Source organism: Somniosus microcephalus, chromosome 14 (assembly GCF_052327205.1).
Source record: "Somniosus microcephalus isolate GS21.2 chromosome 14, FLI_Smic_1.0, whole genome shotgun sequence".
Classification (NCBI taxonomy): domain Eukaryota; kingdom Metazoa; phylum Chordata; class Chondrichthyes; order Squaliformes; family Somniosidae; genus Somniosus; species Somniosus microcephalus.
This window is the reverse complement of record NC_141000.1, coordinates 48,162,492-48,185,297: the sequence shown is the minus strand read 5'-3', so window position 1 is coordinate 48,185,297 and position 22,806 is coordinate 48,162,492. Positions and strand designations below refer to the sequence as shown.

The 22,806-nt window shown below is 45.3% G+C and overlaps 1 protein-coding gene across 8 annotated transcripts in view; it reads right to left on the bottom strand.

Annotated features, from left to right (window-relative positions):
- The window catches only part of dmd (dystrophin), a 2,562,635-nt gene that overhangs the window by 578,594 nt on the left and 1,961,235 nt on the right, over window positions 1-22,806 (bottom strand). For all 8 annotated transcript variants that reach the window (XM_086007360.1, XM_086007362.1, XM_086007361.1 and 5 more), the window contains one exon: window positions 17,676-17,887. In XM_086007360.1, coding sequence (XP_085863486.1) covers window positions 17,676-17,887 — 212 coding nt within the window. The remainder of the gene's footprint in view (window positions 1-17,675; window positions 17,888-22,806) is intronic.

Below are 22,806 nucleotides of genomic sequence, written 5' to 3'. Positions count from 1 at the left end.
AAACTCCAGCGAGTACAAGCCCAATCATCCCAATCTCTCCTCATACGTCATTCCTGCCATCCCAGGTATCAGCCTGGTGATTCTTCGCTGAACTCCTTCCATGGCAAGAACATCCTTCCTCAGATAAGGCAACCAAAACTGCACACAATACTCAAGATGTGGTCTCACCAACTCCCTGTACAACTGCAGCAAGACAACGTAAACTCGAGGAACAGCACCTCATCTTCCGATTAGGCACTTTGCAGCCTATATCTCAATATCGAGTTCAACAATTTCAGATCATAACCTCGGCCCCTGTTACATTTTTACTTATATTTTTTATCCACCCCTTTGTTTTGGTTTTTCCCTCCCCCCTCCCTTTCCTTTTTTTTCTCTCTCCCACATGGCAGCTGTCTCTCATTCTGCCAGAACATTTCACACCTAATCCGAGCCGTCTTTTGTCTCCAGTAGTCCTATCACCATCTCGTCTCATTTTGAATACCTCTTAATGTCTCTTCACTTCTTTTGTTCCCTCCCAGCCCTGCCTTTCGATCTATTTCATTTCCTTTCCAGTTTTGAAAAAGGGTTACACCCGAAACGTCGACTCTATTTTCTCTCCACGGATGTTGCCTGGCTTGCTGAGTTTTTCCAGCATTTTCTGTTGTTATGCAGCAAGACATCCTTGTTCCTGTACTCAAACCCTCTCGCTACGAAGGCCAACATACCATTTGCCTTCTTAACCGCCTGCTGCACCTGCATGCTTACCTTCAGCTATTGGTGCACAAGGACACCCAGGTCTCGTTGCACTTCCCCTTCTCCCAATCTATTGCCATTCAGATAATAATCTGCCTTCCTGTTTTTGCCACCAAGGTAGATAACCTCACATTTATCCACGTTATATTGCATCTGTCATGCTTCTGCCCAATCACCCAACCTGTCCAAATCATCCTGTAGTTTCTCGGCATCTTCCTCACAGCACACACGCCCACCCAGCTTTGTGTCCTCTGCAAATTTGGAGATATTACATCTAGTTCCCTTGTCTAGATCATTAATATATATTGTGAATAGCTGGGGTCCAAGGACCGATCACTGCGGTACCCCACTAGTCACTGCCTGCCACTCGGAAAAGGACCCGTTTATTCCAACTCTTTGTTTTCTGTCTGCCAACCAGTTTTCTATCCAAGTCAATACCTTGCCCCCAATCCCATGTGCCTTAACTTTACACGCTAATCTCTTATGCGGGATCTTATCAAAAGCCTTCTGAAAGTCCAAATACACCACATCCGCTGGTTATCCCTTATCTATTTTACCAGTTACATCCTCAAAAAATTCCAGTAGATTAGTCAAGCACGATTTACCTTTTGTAAATCCATGTTGACTTTGTCCGATCCTGTCACTGTTTTCCAAGTGCTCTGCTATTACATCTTTTATAATGGACTCTAGCATTTTCCCCACTAACGATGTCAGGCTTATCGGTCTATAATTCCCCACTTTCTCTCTACCACCTTTTTTGAATAGTGGGGTAACATTAGCTACCCTCCACTCCATGAGAACTGTTCCAGATTCCCTCGAATTTTGAAAGATGATCAGCAATGCATCTACTATTTCTAGGGCCACTTCCTTAAGTATCCTAGGATGTAGATTATCAGGCCCTGGGGATTTATCGGCCTTCAATCCCATCAATTTCCCTAACACCATTTCCCTACAAATACTGATTTCTTTCAGTTCCTCCCTTTCATCAGACCCTATGTTCCCCGACATCTCTGGGAGGTTATTTGTGTCCTCCTTTGTGAAGACAGAACCAAAATATGTATTTAATTGGTCTGCCATTTCTTTGTTCCCCATTATAAATTCCCCTGATTCTGACTGCAAGGGATCTACGCTTGACTTCACCAATCTTTTTCTCTTCACATATCTATAAAAGCTTTTACAGTCAGTTTTTATGTTCCCTGAAAGCTTACTCTCATATTCTATTTTCCCTTTCTTAATTAATCCCTTTGTCTTCCTTTGTTGAATCCTAAACTGCTCCCAATCCTCAGGTTTACTGCTTTTTCTGGCCAATTTATGTGTCCTCTCCTTGGATCTTATGCTATCCCTAATTTCCCTTGTTAGCCACGGTTGAGTCACCTTTTTTGTTTTATTTTTATGCCAAACTGGGATGAACAAATTATGTAGTTCATCCATGCGGTCTTTGAATGTTTGCCATTGCCTATCCACCGTCAACCCTTTGAGTGACATTCCCCAGTCAATCCTACCTAACTCGCGCCTCAGTCCATCGTAGTTTCCTTTATTTAAATTCAGGACCCTAGTCTGAGTCAACTACTTCATTCTCCATCTTAATGAAGAATTCGATCATATTATGATCGCTCCGACCCAAGGGGCCTCATACAACAAGATTGCTAATTAATCCTTTCTCGTTACATAATACCCAGTCTAAGATGGCCTGATCTCTGGTTTGTTCCTCGACATATTGGTCCAGGAAGCCATCCCGTAAACACTCCAGGAATTCCTCCTCCACAGTATTGTTACTAATTTGGTTAGCCTAATCTATATGTAGATTAAAGTCACCCATGATGACTGCTGTGCCCTTATTGCACGCTTCTCTAATTTCCCTTTTAATGCCATCCCCAACCTCCGCATTACTGTTTGGAGGTCTATATACCACTCCCACTAACGTTTTCTGCCCCTTGGTATTTCTCAGTTCTACCCATACAGATTCCACAACATCAGAGCTAATATCCTTCCTTACAATTGTGTTAATCCCTTCTTTAACCAGCAATGCTACCGCACCTCCCTTTCCTTTTTGCCTATCTTTCCTGAATATTGAATACCCCTGGATGTTGAGTTCCCAGCCTTGGCCACCCTGGAGCCATGTTTCCGTAATCCCAATCAAATCATATTCGTTTACCTCTATTTGCGCAGCTAATTCATCCACTTTATTACGAATGCTCCTCGCATTAAGACACAAAGCCTTCAGGCTTGTTTTTTTAACGCTCTTAGACCCTACCCACCCCAGCCACAGTCTGTTCGCCCTCCTGCCATCTGGGAGACGCTACAGATGCATTCGCACCCGTACGACCAGATTTAGGAACAGCTTCTTTCCCAGGGCTGTTGTTGTGTCTGTGTGTTGATAGAGACACTGAAGACAGGAGTTGGTTTCATAGGTGTTTACTAAACAAAGTCTGGAGGGGAACTAACTGATACAACACAATATACAGGCTTATATAGCCCGAGTGGCCATTACCGGCATTACAGTACACATGGGGCTCTTAAAGGCACATACACTACAATTCCTCCCCTTTTAGCCAACCAGTACATAATATTTTAAGTAATTATTAATTACATGTTACAAGAAAAATAATCTACACATTGCTGCAGTTAATTAATTGTAAGTCAGTCTCTCTGGAGGCTTCCTGACTCGGTCCGGATAACGCCTCGGCGGTGTAGTAGTTTCTGGTGGTGTAGTAGGTTCTTTTGGCAAGGCTGATTCGGCTTGAATGCCAGTGTCGGGTTCATCGGGTTCCAGTATCACCGGATCGGAGGTAGATATGGGTATCTCTACTTCATCGTTAGGTGTATAGAGTTGTGGTGTAGGTTGTTCCTTTTCAGAAGACTCTATGATTTGGTCAGCATGGTGCCTTATTATGCTTTCTCCAATGTCCACAGTATACATCAGCGGTCCTAGTCGTGTGCAGATAGTTCCAGGCTGCCATTTCTCGGTACGGTAGTCCCGGGCCAAAACTTGTTGACCTATCTGGAAGGTTCTAGTTGGCCTTTCATTCATGCCTTGAAATTGCCGGTTCTCCACGTCCCTTCTGATGTTGGGCTTGATCAAATCCAGCCGGCATCTTAGGCTTCTATTGAAGAACATCATGGCGGGAGTTTGGTTTGTAACCATATGTGTTGCATTCCTGTATGCGAACAAGAAGTTATCCACCTTGTGCTGAAGTTTTATGTCTTCATTACCCATGGCCTTTATGGCCTTCTTGAAGGTCTGGACAAACCTTTCAGCCAATCCATTGGTGGCGGGATGGTATGGGGCGGACGTGTCGTGCTTAACCCCATTGTTTTTTAAGAACTTCCTGAAATCTTCGGACACAAATTGCGGTCCATTATCAGAACAGATCTGTTCCGGCAGCCCATTCCTGGCAAATATGGTCCTTAATAGTGTGATGGTTTTTTCCGTGGTGGTGGAGGATGTGGTATCTTGAGCGGGCCATAGATGGAGACAGACACAGGTTAACTTCATAACATGGTTTTAATCAACTCTTGCACATAAAAGCTTCTGCCATGAGGCAGCCAAAACAAAGAGTACAACAGTACAGATCAGACTTAACTCAGGAGAGCAATTGCCACAGCACCACCTGGTGGATCAGGTTACACATAACCTCCCAGGTTACTACACTCCTCCCCCCTTAAGATTGCCATATGCAATTCTTAAACAATAACCCTTACTAGGTACTACGTTTTAACTAACCAGTATGCTCTAACCACGGTTAACCCCTGACTAATTTAACAGGTTTGTATAAGTCTTTCTGGTTGCTTGCGAATCCTTTGTGAACGTCTTAATTCCACTTGTGGTGGATTCTCAGATTCATTCGCACTTGAGATTGGAGTAGTCTCTGATGTTGGTTTTACTCTGTCCCGCTGTGGCCTGGCAGTACCAGTGTCCACTGGCACCTTATAAGCCGTGCTGGGTCCTGGAACAGCCTCCTCTACTGCCCTTTGTTCCATCTGAGGCAGTTCCCCCTGCTGCCGGCTGAAAAGCTGATCCACATGCCGACGAACCCCTCGACCATCCCCTAGTAACACGGAGTACGACACAGGTCCTGTAATGTCCTGGATTAGTCCTGGTATCCATTTAGGTCCATAACCGAAGTTCCGGGTGTACACAGAGTCCCCTATGGCGAAATGGCGAGCTTTAGTATGTTTGTCATGATACGCTTTTTGGTTTGTTTGTTTTGTCTCAACCTTGCTTTTGAGATCTGGGTGTATCAGGTCTAATGTGCACCGCAACTTTCTCCCCATCATCAACTCAGCCAGAGAAAGCCCCGTGGTAGCTTGGGGGGTTATACGATAACTAAACAAGGCTCAATTGAGCTTGGTCTCCAGGGTGTCACCTGAGCTCTTCCTCATGAGCTCCTTAAAAGTCTGCACGGCTCGCTCGGCTAACCCATTTGAGGCTGGGTGATATGGAGCTGAGGTGACGTGTGTGATTCCATTCCTTACCATGAATTCTTTGCTCCCTTCACTAACAAAACACTGTGCATTGTCGGATACAATCATTTCTGGAATACCATGCGTGCTGAAGCTGTTCCTGAGACAATTCAGTGTGGCATCAGTCGTTGCAGAGCTTACTGGATAAACGTCGATCCACTTTGAGTGAGCGTCTACCAGCACCAAAAACATTTTGCCCCTAAAAGGTCCCGTATAGTCTATGTGAATTCTCCTCCAGGGTTTGCTGGGCCACTCCCAGGGATGGAGTGGTGTCCCGGCAGGTGCTTTCCTCTGTTCCTGACATATAGTGCATGACTTTACCTTTGACTCAATTTCAGCATCCAAGTTAGGCCACCACAGGTAGCTCCTAGCCAGTCCTTTCATTCTAGTCATTCCTGGGTGCGATTGATGCAACTGTTCCATCAAAGTAGAGCGTCCCCGCTCTGGGACTATGATGCGTGCTCCCCATAGCACACATCCATCTTGGACACTGAGCTTGTGATGTCTCTGTCTGTACGGCGCGAACTCCGGTCCCTCACGGTGATCTGGCCAGCCTTTCAACACATACTCACGGACCCTTGACAGAACGGGGTCCTTGGCTGTCCAGCCCTGGATTTGCGCTGAAGTCATCAGGGGACTGATCTCCTGATCCAGCATCAGGACGTGCTCCTCAGGGGAAGTACTGCGAGGAGATTTTGAGAGGGGCAGGCGGCTGAGAGCATCCGCGTTCCCGTTTTCCTTGCCGGCTCTGTACGTGATCACATATTCATAGGCTCTTAGTATTACTGCCCATCTCATTATTCTCTGTGATGCCATTTGAGGCACTGCTTTCATCTCATTCAGTGAGCTAATAAGAGGCTTGTGGTCAGTACTGATTACAAACTTCCTCCCATATATGTACTTATGGAATTTCTTTACTCCAAATATAATGGCCAACCCCTCTTTATCAAGTTGTGAATAGTTCTTTTCTGCAGCTGTGAGCGTGCGTGAAACAAACCCGATGGGCCTTTCCGCTCCATCTGGCATGCGGTGGGCCAACACTGCCCCCACTCCATAGGGTGATGCGTCGCAGGACATTATCAGCTCCTTCTTCTCGTCATAATGCACGAACACCCTGCTGGACTGAAGTAGCTCCTTTGACTGCTGAAACGCTTTTGCTTGCTCTGGCCCCCAACGCCATGGCTCCTCCTTTCTCAGCAGTTTGTGCAGGGGTGCCAGCAGCATCGATAAGTTTGGAAGAAACTGGTTATAATAATTCAGGAGCCCTAGATAGGCTTTCAGTTCAGTCACTGAGGTGGGTGCAGGTGCATCCTGCACTGCCCGCACTTTCCCTGGTAATGGATGGAGGCCTGTGGCATCCACCCGATGTCCCAGGAATGTAACTTTCTTCTCCATGAAACTACACTTACTCCATTTCAGGCATAGCCCCGCCTCTTCCAGCCGCTGTAGCACTTTGTCCAGTGTTTTTAAGTGATCCTGATCGTCACTTCCTGTTAGCAGAATATCATCTAAGTACACGGCCACCTTTGGAATGCCCTGCAGAATGCCCTCCATAGTCCGTTGGGATATTGCTGGGCTAGAACTGACACCAAATGGTAACCTGGCATACGTGAACAGCCCCTTGTGTGTGTTCACCGTGACAAACTTTTTTGATTCTTCATCTAGCAATATCTGCTGATACGCATGACTCATGTCCAGTTTGCTGAATCTTTGTCCCCCAGCGAGCGATGTTAACATGTCCTCCATTTTCGATATGGGGTACTGTTCCAGTGATGATACTCTGTTCACTGTTAACTTATAGTCACCACACACCCTTATGTTACCGTCGGGCTTCAATACCGGGACTATTGGTGCCGCCCAGTCTGAAAATTTCACTGTTTCTATTAATTTGTCCTTCAGCAGGCGATCTAGTTCCGCCTCCACCTTGGTTTTCATTGTACAAGGTACTGACCTTGGTTTAAAGAAACGAGGCGTGGCATCACTGGCTACATGAATCTTGGCTGTGGCTCCCCTTAAGGTGCCCAGTTCATCCTTGAACACTAACTCATGCTTCATCAGCACTTCTTGCAGTGCCTCTGTACTGTCCTCCATTTTATTCATTGCCTGCCAGTCCACACTCAACTCACTGATCCACCCTCGCCCTAACAGGTTTGGCCCTGATCCTGCTACCACTACCACCGTAAGCTCTTTGGTGACTCCTTTGTGTTCCACTTGTACTTCGGCCGCCCCCAAAATGTCCACCTTCTGTCCTGTGTAGGTTTTGAGATTAATGGGGCATGTACCTAGCTCTGGTACTTTTGCTTCCCCCCATAGCTTGGCATACTCAGTCTGCGACATTATGGTTACACTACATCCGGTGTCAATCTCAAACTTTACTTGACCTCCGTTCACTATCAAATACTGAGTGAGAGGGGGTACATTGGGCTTTGAAGTGTCTATACTGTATATAGTGAAAACCTCCTCACTAGACTCTTCCTCTTGTATGTAATTTGCCCGCTTTGTGTACTTCTCCCTCCCCCCTTTAGCATGCTTTGCCCCTTTAGCACTGCTTCTCTCACTCACTGCCCTTTTACAGACTTTCTTTAAGTGCCCTATTTTTCCACAATTGTGGCACTTTGCCTTTGCAAACCTGCAGTCCTTTGCATAATGGCTCATCCCACCACATCGGTAGCAATCCCCAACCCCGACTGGTGGACTTTTTGCGCCAGCTTCCATCTTGAAAACAGCTCCTCCCACTGCTTTACTCCATTTCTCCTTGCTCATACTGTTTAAGTCCTTAATGTCCTTGTTAGCCATCTCCATGGCTTGTGCTTTTTTAAGTGCCGTCTCAAACGTTAATCCTTCTTCTGACAGCAAGCTTTGCTGTATACTGTCGTCGTTAACTCCGCACACTAGTCTGTCCCTTAACATGACTGTGAGCGTATTTCCAAAATTACAGTCCTGTGCGAGCTTCCGAAGCTCCTCCACATACTCAGTTACGCTTTCTTCCGGCCTCCTAATCCTCGAATTGAATTTCCATCTCTGTACTATTTCACTAGGTTTCGGATTCTTTAGTAGACTCACCAACTCGTCGAAAGATTTTTCTCCTGGCCGCTCCGGGCTCAGCAGATTCCTCATCCGTGTATAGGTTTGCGCTCCCACACAACTCAGTAAAATGGCCCTTTTCTTTTCAGCACTGTCCACCTCGTTTGCCATAAAGAAATGGCTCAGTATTTCAATATACTCCTCCCAAGACTGCGACTTGCTGTCAAAAGGTGCCACGGAGCCTACCGTTCCTGCCATCCTTGGAGTCCGGTCACTTCAGCCAAAAAATCAAACTCCGTTTCGACTCCTCGTGCTTTTCTGACTAGTTTGCTAACCAACCCGAGCACCTCTTCCGAATACTCCAAAACGTTTCCGTCCTTTATTCTCGTCGCCATATGTGGTATCTTGAGCGGGCCATAGATGGAGACAGACACAGGTTAACTTCATAACATGGTTTTAATCAACTCTTGCACATAAAAGCTTCTGCCATGAGGCAGCCAAAACAAAGAGTACAACAGTACAGATCAGACTTAACTCAGGAGAGCAATTGCCACAGCACCACCTGGTGGATCAGGTTACACATAACCTCCCAGGTTACTACAGAGGACATCTTTATTACCTCCGGCCACTTGGAGTGTGCATCAACCGTGATTAAGAACATTGAGTCCATAAATGGACCAGCAAAGTCGATGTGTACCCTTTGCCAGGGAGATGAGGGCCACTCCCATGGATGTAGAGGGGCTTGGGGTGGAGCGTTTTGGACCTTCTGGCATCCTAGGCAGCTCTTGGTCATTTCTTCGATGTCTCCAGCGATACCGGGCCACCATACAAACGCCCTGGCTAGGTTCTTCATTTTCACTCCACCCAGATGCCCCTCGTGAAGCTCCTTTAGCACTTTATCCTGGAATTTGGGTGGAATCACCACTCTGGATCCACACATCAAGGTTCCTCGGCACACTGACAGCTGTTCTCTTCTTTGCGAGAATGCTGGCAACAGTGGTTCGCCATGTGCTGGCCATCCCTTCACTGTTAAATCGTAGACTCGTGAGAGAGTCGGGCCATTTCTAGTTTCCCTTTCAATGGCAGAATTTGTTACTGGTAGACATTCGACTATGGTAGAGTGGAAAATCTCCACTGGGTCTATGGTAGGTGCTTCTTCTACCATTGGCAACGGTAGGCGCGATAACCCGTCAGCATTCCCATGCTGTTTTGATCCTTTGTATTCTATGTTGTATTGGTGTGCCCCTAGAAAAAGGGACCACCTCTGTAGCCTTTGCGCTGTCATAATGGGAACACCCTTTTTAGGGTTGAATATGGAGATGAGGGGTTGATGGTCAGTCAACAAGGTAAATTTTTGTCCGTGTAGGTAATGGTTGAATTTCTTCACTCCCCAGGCTGAGTGCTTCCCTGTCGATTTGGGCATAGTTACGCTCAGCTGAGTTCAATGAGCGTGACGCAAAAGCTATCGGCTGTTCCGAGCCATCAGGGAATTTATGCGATAATACTGCTCCTACGCCGTAAGGGGATGCATCGCACGCCAGTCTGATTGGCAGTGATGGGTTGTAATGAGCCAAAACTTCTTTGGACGTGATTAAGTCTTTGCATTTATGGAAGGCACGTTTACAGTCTTCGCTCCATTTCCAAATTACTCCTGTTTGTAGCAGTTCATTAAGAGGGTGTAGAAGAGTTGATAAGTTCGGTAAAAATTTATGATAGTAATTTATTAATCCCAGGAACGACCTTAATTGTGAAACATTTTCAGGTGCTGGGGCTTTTATGACCGCTTCAATTTTTTCAGGTGACTTATGCAACCCTTCCTTATTAATTATGTGGCCACAATATATTTGATTTTGGAAAAATTCGCATTTGGGGCGATTTGCTCGTAGGCCCCGTTCTCTCAGCCTAGTGAGCACCTGCTCCAAATTGGCAAGGTGCTCGTTGTCGTTTTCTCCTGTTACAAGGATGTCGTCTAGGTAGCATTGAGTCCCCGGAATCCCTTGAAGGACTTGCTCCATAGCTCTTTGCCAGATAGCTGGAGCGGATGCTACTCCGAAAACCAGTCGATTGTACTGGTACAGACCTTTGTGTGTATTTATCGTGAGATATTTTTTAGAGGCCTCTTCAACCTCCATCTGTAGATATGCCTGTGGCAAGTCAATTTTGGTGAAACATTTCCCTCCGGATAGTGAGGCGAAAATAGCTTCTATCCTCGGAAGAGGATACTGTACCGTGTGAAGGACCGGGTTTACAGTCACCTTGAAGTCTCCACAGATGCGAATTTTTCTCTGTTCTTCAGATTTATCATTATTCAATGCTTTCTTCATGACTGGAACGATGGGTGTTGCCCACTCGCTCCAATCTATTTTGGATAATACGCCTGCCTTTTCCAAATTCTCCAGCTCTGCCTCGACTGCTGGACGAATTGCGTATGGCACCGGTCTTGCCTTAAAAAACTTGGGAATTGCTGCATCTTCCACTTTTATTGAGGCGGTGATGCCTTTCAAGGTTCCTAGTTTCTCTTGAAACACTTCTTTGGCATTGGCCAAGATGTCTTTTAATCGTTCAGGTATGACGTCATCATTGGTTTTTTTCTTACTGGTCACGGTCAGTGCCTGAATGGAGTGCCAGTCTAAACGTATTTTCCTGATCCAGTCACGTCCCAACAGCGGTGGACCACCATCTTGTAGAATGTATAAATACAATTTTTGTATTTCCTTGCTGTTGTATACAACAGGCACCCTTATTTTTCCTTTGGGGTATACTTTCTGCCCCGTATATGTTTTCAAGATAATGGATGTGTCTTTTAAAGGTATATGCGGAACTAGCCGCTCGTAATCCCGTCGATTTATGATGGTCAGAGCTGATCCTGTATCTAGCTCCATTTTAACTGGGGACCCTGCTATTGTGAGGGTAACCCAAATGGTTATTATGTAATTTGAGACAGCTTAGTCTCTTGTTTTCGGAGTCGCTATCGCTCTTCTGGTCTTCGGAGCTACTGTCCGTCATCATTTGTACCTTTCTGTACTTTTCTTTATTGATTTTTTTTTTCCTGTCTGTGGATTTTTTTTGTCCACATCGGCATACCCGTGCAATGTGTCCAATCTTTCCGCATTGCCTGCATGCTTTATCCTTGAACCAGCAGTCCCTCTGGTCATGGGTGGATCTGCCGCAGCGATAACATCTCTCGAAACCCTGTGTCATTTCATGGGTGCCGAAGTCCTGTGTCTTTTGTTGTATCTCTGCAGCTCCTCTTGCGGCTGCTTCGTATGACACAGCCATACTGAAAGCCTTGTCCAGTGTTAAATCTTTTTCAGAAAGCAGCCTTTTCTGTGTTCCTTCACTTAAGAGACCGCAGACGAATTTGTCTCGAAGATAATCTGGTAGTCCTGCCCCGAATTGGCAGTGTTTTGATAGCTTTCTTAATTCAGTGAGGTAATCAGCGTTACTTTCATTCTTGTGTTGATTTCTCTTGAAGAATTTGAATCGTTCCGCTATCAGCAGCGGTGTTGGGTTTAAGTGCTCCTGTAGGGTATCAACAATTTCTTTAAAATTCTTGTCCTTTGGTTTGGCTGGAGTGATTAAATTTCGTAACAGCCCGTATGTCTTTGCGCCCATTAGATTTAGCAGTACTGAAGCTTTTTTTTCATCTTCTATTCCATTTGTGGTGCAATATACCTCCACTCTTTCCACATATGTGGTCCAATCCTCTATCTCGTTATCAAAAGCATCAATATTGCCAGACTTAGGCATCCTAGAAATAAAATGGCGCTTCCCGTGCTTTTCTTTCTTTTCTGCAGAAAAGATATGGCGCTTCCCGCGCTTCCCCGCCGCTGCTGCCGATGACAACGCTGTTTCCCGCGGTTTCTGTTCTTTTTATTTATTTATTTATAGTTGGAGACTTGTTCCCCGCCGGACTCTCTCTCTAGGTCTGAACGCCGACCTGCTTGCAGCGCCGGCCGTCTCCCAAGTGCTCCCTCCCCGTCTGTTACTGCTTGCCTCCGCTTTCGCTGCTTGGCCTAGCTGTAGAGCCAGCCGCTGGAGCCCCAGCCCGACGCCCAGGAAGGATTATTGCAGTGCCTGCCACCAGCTTGGCTAGCTGGTGAAACCACAGCTTTTTCTTTTTTTTGATTTTTCTTCAACTTTGGACGCCAGAGGAATCGATGTCCTTGATGTGCTGCCGAATTGCAGGTAAGACCGTTTCCAATTCGTCGCCACTGTTGTGTCTGTGCGTTGGTAGAGACACTGAAGACAGGAGTTGGTTTCATAGGTGTTTACTAAACAAAGTCTGGAGGGGAACTAACTGATAGAACACAATATACAGGCTTATATAGCCCGAGAGGCCATTACCGGCATTACAGTACACATAGGGCTCTTAAAGGCACATACACTACAGCTGTCATCCTCCTGAACTCCACAAATAAACTCTAAAGCCTGCACATCTGCCAATGCACTTTATTATGGTTATGTTTATGTTAATGTATTACAAGCCAAATGTATGTTGAATGTTTAAATGTCTTAATCTAAATGTACACTCTCGGGAGCTGCAAGCCTACATTTCGTTGTACTGCAGTTGTGCACTAACAATGACAATAAAAGTTGATTTGATTTGATTTGATTTTAGAATTATTATTTACTGTGGCCATGTTTGATTTAAACCATTGATTTCTCTGACTGCCACTTTTGTTTTTCTCCTTCCTATCTTTTGCTTTTATCCTTGTTTCCCTTTCCTCTGTCCCCCTGCTCAGGTTCCCAACCCCCTGCCATTTTAGTTTAAACCCTCCCCCAGAGCAGTAGCAAACACTCCCCCTAGGACATCGGTCCCGGCCCTGCCCAGGTGCAAACCATCCGGTTTGAACTGGTCCCACCTCCCCCAGAACCGGTTCTAATGTCCCAGGAATTTGAATCCCTCCCCCTCGCACCATTCCTCTAGCCACGTATTCATCTGAAATATCCTTCTATTTCTACTCTGACTAGCACGTGGCACTGGTAGCAATCCTGAGATTACTACCTTTGAGGTCCTATTTTTTAATTTACCTCCTAACTCCCTATAGTCAGCTTTTAGGACCTCATCCCATTTTTTACCTATATCGTTGGTACCTATAAGCACCACGACAACTGGCTGTTCACCCTCCCCTTCCAAGATGTTCTGCAGCCGCTCTGAGACATCCTTGACCCTTGCACCAGGGAGGCAACACACCATCCTGGAGTCTCGTTTGCAGCCGCAGAAACGCCTATCTATTCCCCTTACAATAGAATCCCCTATTACTATAGCTCTACCCCTCTTTTTCTTCCTGTCCTGTGCAACAGAGCCACCCCTGCTGCCAGGAAGTTGGCTGCTGCTGCCTTCCTCTGATAAGCCATACCCCCCAACAGTACTCAAAGTGGTGTATCTGTTTGAGAGGGGGATGGCCACAGGGGACCCCTGCACTACCTGCCTGTGCCTAGTACTCTGCCTGTTGGTCACCCGTTCCCTTTCTGCCTGTCCAACCTTTGCCTGCGTTGTGACCAACTGATCAAACGTGCTATTCACGACGTCCTCAGCCTCGCGAATGGTCCAGTATGTATCCAATTGCAGCTCCAACGCCGCAATGCGGTCTGCCAGTAGCTGCAGCTGGACACATTTCCTGCACACATAGTTGTCAGGGACACAGGAAGTGTCCCTGAGTTCCCACATAGCGCAGGAGGAGCATACCACGGCATCGGGCTGTCCTGCCATGACTTACCCTTTAATTAATTGCAATTAAATTAAATCAAATCAATCCCACCAATTACACTACAGTTAAATGGTATATTTAAGGGCCCTGGTTTACAAACAGTCCCCGTTACACCACAGAGACTTTAGAAACTATAAACCACAGAGTTAAAGTTTAAAAAGAGAGAAATACTCACCAACCAATCACTTACCTGCTTTCTGGTGACGTCACACTTCGATTACTTTTTACTTCTCTCCCTCTCTCTGAGACTGGAGATTAGTAAACCTACCTGGTCTCCGCCGCGCTTTAAATACTTGCCGCCACTGCCGAGATTCCCGCCGCCGCTCCGAGACTCCCGCCGCACTGAGGCCTATGTTCTCAAGGGCACAGGAAGTGTCCCTGACTATGCCCCCGAGTTCTAGATTTTCCCATGAGGGGAAAGATCCTCTCTGCGTCTACCTTGTCGTGCCCCCTCAGTATCTTATGTTTCAACAAGATCAACTCTCATTCTTCTAAATTCCAATGAGTATAGGCCCAGCCTGCTCAACCTTTCTTCACAGGTCAACCCCCTCATCTCTGGAATTAACCTAGTGAACCATCTCTGAACTGCCTCCAATGCAAGTATATCCTTCCTTAAATAAGGAGACCAAAACTGTACACAGTACTCAAGGTGTGGTCCCACCAATACCCTGTACATTTGTAGCAGGACTTCCCTGCTTTTATCCTCCAACCCCCTTGCAATAATTGCAGTAAGACGTCTTTACTCTTATACTCAAATCCTCTTGGAATAAAGGCCAACATTCCATTTGCCTTTTTGATTACTTGCTGTACCTGCATGCTAACTTTTTGTGTTTCATGCACAAGGATCCCCAGGTCCCTCTGAACAGTAGCATTTTGTAATCGCTCTCCATTTAAATAATAATTTGCTTTTTTATTTTTCCTGCCAAAGTGGATAACCTTGCACTTTCCCACATTATACTGCAACTGCCAAGTGTTTGCCCACTCACTTAGCCTGTCTATATCCCTTTGCAGGTTCTTTGAGTCCTCTGCACAACTTGCTTTCCCACCCATCTTTGTATCATCTGAAAACTTGGCTACATTACACTCTGTCCCTTCATCCAAGTCATTAATGTAGATTGTAAATAGTTGAGGCCCCAGCACCGATCCCTGTGGCACCCCACTAGTTACCGTTTGCCAACCGGAAAATGACCCATTTATCCCGACTCTCTGCTTTCTGCTGGTTAGCCAATTCTCTATCCATGCTAATGTATTACCCCCAACTCCGTGAGCTCTTATCTTATGCAGTAACCTTTTATGTGGCACCTTATTGAATGCCTTCTGGAAATCCAATACTCCACATCCACTGGCTCACCTTTGTCCACCCTGCTCATTAAATCGTCAAAGAACTCCAGCAAATTTGTTAAACATGATTTCCCTTTCATAAAACCATGCTGACTCTGCTTGACTGCATTATGATTTTCCAAATGCCCTGATACTGCTTCCTTAATGAAGGGCTCCAGCATTTTCCCAACAACAGATGTTAGGCTAACTGGTCTATAAGGAAACCCTGCTTTCTGTCTCCCTCCTTTCTTGAATAGGGGTGTTATATTTGCGGTTTTCCAATCCGCTGGGACCTCTCCAGAGTCCAGGGAATTTTGGTATATTGCAACCAATGCATCCACTATCTCTGCAGCCACTTCTTTTAAGACCGTGGGATGCAGGCCATCTGGTCCAGGGGACTTGTCGTCTTTTAGTCCCATTATTTTACCAAGTACTTTTTCCTTAGTGAAAGTGATTGTCTTCAGTTCCCCCCTCCCTGTGGCCCCTTGATTATCCATTATTGGGATGTTGTTAGTGTCTTCTACCGTGAAGACAGATACAAAATATTTGTTCAGAGTATCTGCCATTTCCCCGTTCCCCATTATTAATTCCCCAGTCTCATCCTCTAAGGGACCAACGTTTACTTTAGCTACTCTCTTCCTTTCTATATACCTATAGAAGCTCTTACTATCTGTTTTAATATTTCTTGCCAGTTTACTCTCATAATTTATCTTCTCTCTCTTTATTATTCTTTTAGTCATCCTTTGCTGGTTTTTAAAAATTTCCCAAACCTCTGGCCTCCCACCAATCTTGGCAACATTGTATGCCTTTGTTTTCAATTTGATACAATCCTTTACTTCCTTAGTTAGCCACGGATTGTGCTCCCTTCTCTTAAAATCTTTCTTTCTCAGTAGAATATATTTTTGTTGAGAGTTATGAAATATCTCCTTAAATGTCCACCACTGCATTTCAAATGTCTTACCCTTTAATTTATTTTTCCAGTCCACTTTAGCCAGTTCTGCCCTCATGCCATTGCAATTGCCTTTGTTTAAGATCAGGTCACTGGTTTAAGATACAACTTTCTCACCCTCCAACTGAATTTGAAATTCAACCATGCTTTGATCACTCTTCCCCAGAGGATCCTTACTATGAGATCATAGAAACATAGAAGATAAGAGCAGGAGTAGGCCATTCAGCCCCTCGAGCCTGTTCCGCCATTTAATGAGATAATGGCTGATCATCCAAATTCAGTACCCTGTCCCTGCTTTCTCCCCATATCCCTTGATCCCTTTAGCCTTAAGAAATATATCTAACTCCTTCTTGAATATATTTAATGAATTGGCCTCAACTGCCTTTTGTGGTAGAGAATTCCACAGGTTCACCACTCTCTGGGTGAAGAAATTCCTCCTCATCTCTGTCCTAAATGGCTTACCCCTTATCTTTAGACTGGGACCCCTGGTTCTGGACTCCCCCCGCCATCGGGAACATCCTTCCTGCATCTAGTCTGTCTAGTCCTGTTAGAATTTTATAAGTTTCAATGAGATCCCCTCTCGTTCTTCTAAACTCCAGCGAACATAAGCCCAATCGACCCAATCTCTCCTCATACATCATTCCTGCCATCCCAGGTATCAGTCTGGTGAATCTTCGCTGCACTCCTTCCATGGCAAGAACATCCTTCCTCAGATAAGGCGACCAAAACTGCACACAATACTCAAGGTGTGGTCTCACCAAGGCCCTGTACAACTGCAGCAAGACATCCTTGCTCCTGTACTCGAATCCTCTCGCTATGAAGGCCAACGTACCATTCACCTTCTTAACCGCCTGCTGCACCTGCATGCTTACCTTCAGCGACTGGTGCACAAGGACACCCAGGTCTCGTTACACTTCCCCTTGTCCCAATCTATTGGCAATAAGATAATAATCTGCCTTCCTGTTTTTTGCCACCAAAGTGGATAACCTCGCATTTATCAACATTATACTGCATCTGCCATGCATCTGCCCAATCACCCAACCTGTCCAAATCATACTGGAGTTTCTCGGCATCCTCCTCACAGCACACACGCCCACCCAGCTTTGTGTCATCTGCAAACTTGGAGATATTACATCTAGTTCCCTCGTCTAGATCATCATTATATATATTGCGAATAGCTGATCATTTAGATCATCATGAGATCATCAGATGGGACGAGGCTCGAGTGGAGCATAAACGCCGGTATGGACTGGTTGGGCCGAATGGCCTGTTTCTGTGCCATGTATCCTATGTAATCCTATGTAACGCTCCTGTGAAGTGGCTTGGGACGATTTACTATATTAAAGCGCTATAGAAAAGCAAGTTGTTATTGACATCACTTGGGGTAAAATGCCAGTTTTTGTTTTCTCCTACTGATTTGTTCATCCTCTTTAAAAAAAAAAGCTACAAATCTACAAAGCCCTTTTAATTACCTTGACATCTGCATTCTGCTTCATCAGTATCTCCATGGTATAGGACATTTCCTTCCAGGACCCCTGCTTGGTTCTGGTTTTCTCGAGAAATTCTTCCGCCTCTTGTTTGGCTTCAAGCCATTGGTTGGAATCCTTCAGCATTTCCTGCAGCTGCTGGGTGCGAGACTGTAACCGGTTCTGCACCTCATCCCACTGGGTTTGAACCTTTTCAACTGAAGGGAAAAGGTAAAGAAAATTAAAATAAAAAGTTATATCAAAGACCAAGGTCACTTTTATTACAGGGGTGCACTTGTTCAGCCATTGCGCAGGGGAACCTTTTGCAATTACTGTGCTATAAAATATTACCAGTTCGTTCCTCTCCTGCATTCTATTTGTCACAAATGTAAAAACAGACATAAAGCCTGAATCTATGCAACCTTGATTTGCATCTATGAATACTGATAGTGTTGTCCTTTTAGTTGCTAGATAAGATAACATTAATACCTATATTTTATGCCAATGACTGTGTGATCCACGCAAGTACGTGTAAAGGCAGCCTAAAGTATAACCATGACTGGAATGGCCATATCTAGCCCCACAAAGTAAAGAGATCATTATTACCAAGTCAATTTTTTAAACTTGCTGATTCCTGCCATGATGCACTAATAGAAGTGAATTTTGTATCTGAGTTTCAGGTCTGCATAACATTTACTGTGCTAAACACACAGGATGAACTGTAACTTCAGTTATTCTGATTTTCCAGGTTCTAATGATTATTTTGAGACAGGGAGGAAGTTTATTCTACAGATTAACTATCCTTGTGGAATATTTTTCTTCTAATCTTTAAACCAGCTTGAGATATGTGATATTTCTACATGTGTCCTTTAATCCTATGCTCAATCCAAGATAAATTACTTCCACCTCATCTATACCTATCATTTTTAAAACCTGCAACATGTCTCCCCTCAGTCTTCTTTTCTCCAGCAAAATTAAATTTAGTCACTTGAGCTTTTCTTCACAACTTAGTCCACAAATACACACATCATCTTGGTCAGTCTTCTCTGAATTATTTTTAATGCATCTATGTCCTTTTTGAGGTAGGTCGACCAAAACTGCAGTGCAGACTTACTGTAATAGCCATGACAATAACGTAGCAAGGCAGTCTTTGGAGAACTGTTTTCCAGGACATGAACCTGTTGAAATTTCACTAATCAGGCAATTGCTCTTTGTGAAGGTACATCATATCAAGGCTTCCGTTAAGCCTTGGTATGACGACCTTAAAGGAATGGAACTGGAGAAGATTCTGGGCAAAACAGATCAGTACTTCAAAGCAAGTTTATATTGTACAAGTTTACTCCAAAGCTATGCTCATGATTATCTCTCAAATGACTCTGTCTGTTCAGTAGGCGACAATTCAACTTCTGACACCTTTTCAAGCCACTCAAGGGTTCCCAGACACTTATTCTCTTCCTGCTTTGTTCCTTCTTCGTATCAGCGACCTTCTCCACTCAACATCGAACCCCATCGACGCTTTTGCTGATGATTACACCCTCAACACAAACTCCATTCTTTTCAACACAGTATTGTTATTTCTTGAACTCTTCCACGTCCTTTAACGGGACGATGAAAATCTTGCTGCAGTTCTTCAAAGACAGAGGGGTAGAAATTAAACGGGCACAAAGCATACCAGTTTAGCAATGGACGGGCCAGCGCCCAGTCTGGGCAGGCGTTGGTTCCACTGCTAAATTCGTGGGGATAATGTTTTAGGCATCCCAAGTGGACTTGATAACGAGGGGTCTTAATGCCTGTTGAAGGACCCCTTTTCAAAATTAGTTCCTGATGAGAAGGGCAGACTTCGGGCCTGCACGCTCAGGATTCTTCAGCGGCCCCTGGAGCCGCCAACCAAAGTTAAGTTTGAAACCTTTCTGTGGCGCCTGGAAGAGCAGGACTGCTCTCTCTACTCCACAAACATTACAATCGCCCCTCCCCTGTAGCCCACTCCAAACATGCTCCTGGGACTTACTTGCGGGCCGCGGCCTGAAATTGTTTTTCCCCATCAGGCGAGCTGCCTGTGGAGATGAAACCATCGCCCCAATTATTCAGATGAGGCCCGAGAAGCAATTTCTATTGATCTTTGGGCCTCTTAACTCGGACGTGCGCTGTCAGTGCCGCCTCTGCACCCATTTTCAGGCAGAGACTAATTTCTACCCAGAGGCTTTGTATCTTTTACAGGTCTAACCAACAGATACAACTGCTTGCCTTTGATGGCTTTACCGTTAGCCCTTCACCTATTGCTGCTCTCTAGCTCACCACTTCCCCTAATCCTAAATGGAATGCCACATGTCCGCCATTACTAAAGTCACTTCTTTTTTGTTCCAGATTCTTTTCCCCATAATAACTCTAAATGTTTTATAAACTCAAAGTGCATCTAAGACTTGACTACCACTCTCATATCTGGAGAAGCACTTCGAACCCCGCGCTCCCCCTGCCCGCCACCCCCACACCCCTTACACTCCTGGACAGGAAACCAGGAAAAGCTTGAACAGGCAATCCTTCTTTCACCTCTGGCCTCCTCCCTTGCTGCTTCCCTCTCTTTCCCCCCTTAACAAAGCCAAATTGTTAACAGTATTTTTTTCCCCAGTGGTGTCCATTATGAAGGTATTGAAATTTTTGTTGTGAAAGCAATGCTACCCTTGTGAACACATACTGTTGACCTCTGCTCTTTGCCCCTGGGATTCTGCCAATCACACAGCTAACGGAGAGAAGGGAGGGACAAAAGCGGAAGTTGGGTTGGGAAGTGCATATACCGCTTGTTTCTGGCCTTCGCAGCAACTGCTTTAGTATATTCAGAAGGGATGTTGCTAGCAAATTTTTCTTAACCGTTGCACTTGACATTGAAAGAATAATTCATTTTTAGACAGTGCAGCTTTAAAACGTTAAAAGAAAATCCATTTCTTTGCCATTGGGTTTCATTAAAGTAGCCAGCAATAACTGCAGTGTGTACCTTTCAACACACTGCTACCTTGTACCTTGTCAAACAACTGTGCAGTGGCTCTGAAAATATTCAGATATACTCCTAATTAAGTTTGATGACCTCTAGTGGTAGTAAAGGGTAATTCATTTCTACTAAAAAAGAGAAGGGCCGGGGTGTGTGGGTGGCGGGGGGGGGGGGGGGCCGGTGGCGGCTGTAATAGGTCTGCCGTGTTCACACAAAATGGATGATAGGAAATCGGCAGCCCGTTTACACCCCAGCCAATTAATTGAGTGCAGTGTAAAACGGGCTGCCGATTTATCATCCATCTTGCTCGAACGCCAAAGACCAATTTCATGTCCAAGGCATCAAAAGCATTACCATGCTGCCGTTAAGTAATTATTCAGTAAGAAACAGAGACTACAACTTAAATGTCCCTACACCAAGATTATGACCTAAACTTTTGACCGTGAGCAGGATTTGATATAATATAATGTACAGGTTTGTTACATTTTAATTTTACTGGTAATTGTTGATTACAATGAATAGGGTAAATGTACTAATTCTCTGTCCCCAGTGAGGAGACACGCTCGAAGGGAGCACAAGTCAGAGAACTGCAGCTACAGTGTTGTAACCTACCACCACCTCCACCACACACTCCCTGTTCCGCAAGTGAGAGCGCAGGTTGGTTAGTTTACCCTAACGCCTCCTACCAGGAATGATCAATTTCAAGTCACGTACCAGAATTATTTTATATTTTTATTCTTGGGCAACAATTTATAATCTTAACATAACATACACTACCATTAGCACATACACTCAACTTACGCTGCTTTAATCTTACAATTACTAAAGAGTGGAAGAAATATTTTGATAAGGAAGGGTTAAACAAGCAGTCCAGTTTCTCACAACTATTAATATAAAGGATAATCCAACCTGATACTATCACTAACATATGGTTATTGCAATCTCACATTCCACTGGTAGACATCCACTGCCATTAACAGATAGAGGCTCCAACTTCACGCAAGAAGGGTTGCTAGGCAGTGGTAATTATATGGAAGTTCAATTAAAGAATGCAATAATGTTAAGGGCATTTCTTGACCATTTTTCATCTTTTTTCTGCTATGATTTTGAGCCTTTGTTTCAATTGTTCTGCTGTGTCTTTTATGTAGCCCCCAATGGATTTCCAAATTGGAATCCGTTTCTGAGCTTTTAGGAGGAAGTTGATGAGGACCAGTGGTGGGATGAGGGCCAGCGGAGGGATGAGGACCAGCGGAGGGATGAGGACCAGCGGAGGGATGAGGACCAGCGGGGGGATGAGGACCAGCGGGGGGATGAGGACCAGCGAGGGGATGAGGACCAGCGGGGGGATGAGGACCAGCGGGGGGATGAGGACCAGCGGAGGGATGAGGACCAGCGGAGGGATGAGGACCAGCGGAGGGATGAGGACCAGCGGAGGGGAGGACCAGCGGAGGGATGAGGACCAGCGGGGGGATGAGGACCAGCGGAGGGATGAGAAGCAGAGGGGCTGCACCCAAGGTGCTTGTGCCCACCCGTTGGTACTAGCACATCTCTCTCTACTGGCAGAGGTGTACATTCCTCTCTTTGGCATAGAATTAGTGCGTCTGAAGCTTCTTATTCCCAAAGGAAATTAGGACAGCAGATGCGATGGTACACAGAAGATATGTGAATATCTGGCTGACGGTATTGTTGCATGCTTCCTCAAAAGCAACCAATCACAGTATGTACCTAGTAACTACCGTGGAGAGCTGTCTTTACAGAGTCTGAGAGGCAGATGCAGCACTGCACCATCTGCTGCTAGGGTATCTGCAGTTAACATGCACCATAATAGGGCTCACACGGCTAGTGACAGTAATGGCCATCTGTGGAATGAGACCTTTTTCTACCTCCTCGTAGGCATGCTGTAATACTGACTAATAGGGATGGTGATCTGGTCACAGACAGGGCTAACCCTACTTATGTAGCACTTCTTCAGCAACCATCAATAGGGGCCACTCAGACCTCACCGTCCTCGGCCTCTTGCATTGTTCCACGGAAGCTCAGCGTAAGCTCGAGGAACAGCACCTCATCTTTCGATTAGGCACGCTACAGCCCTCTGGACTCAATGTAAGAAGTCACACAACACCAGGTTATAGTCCAACAGTTTTATTTGAAATC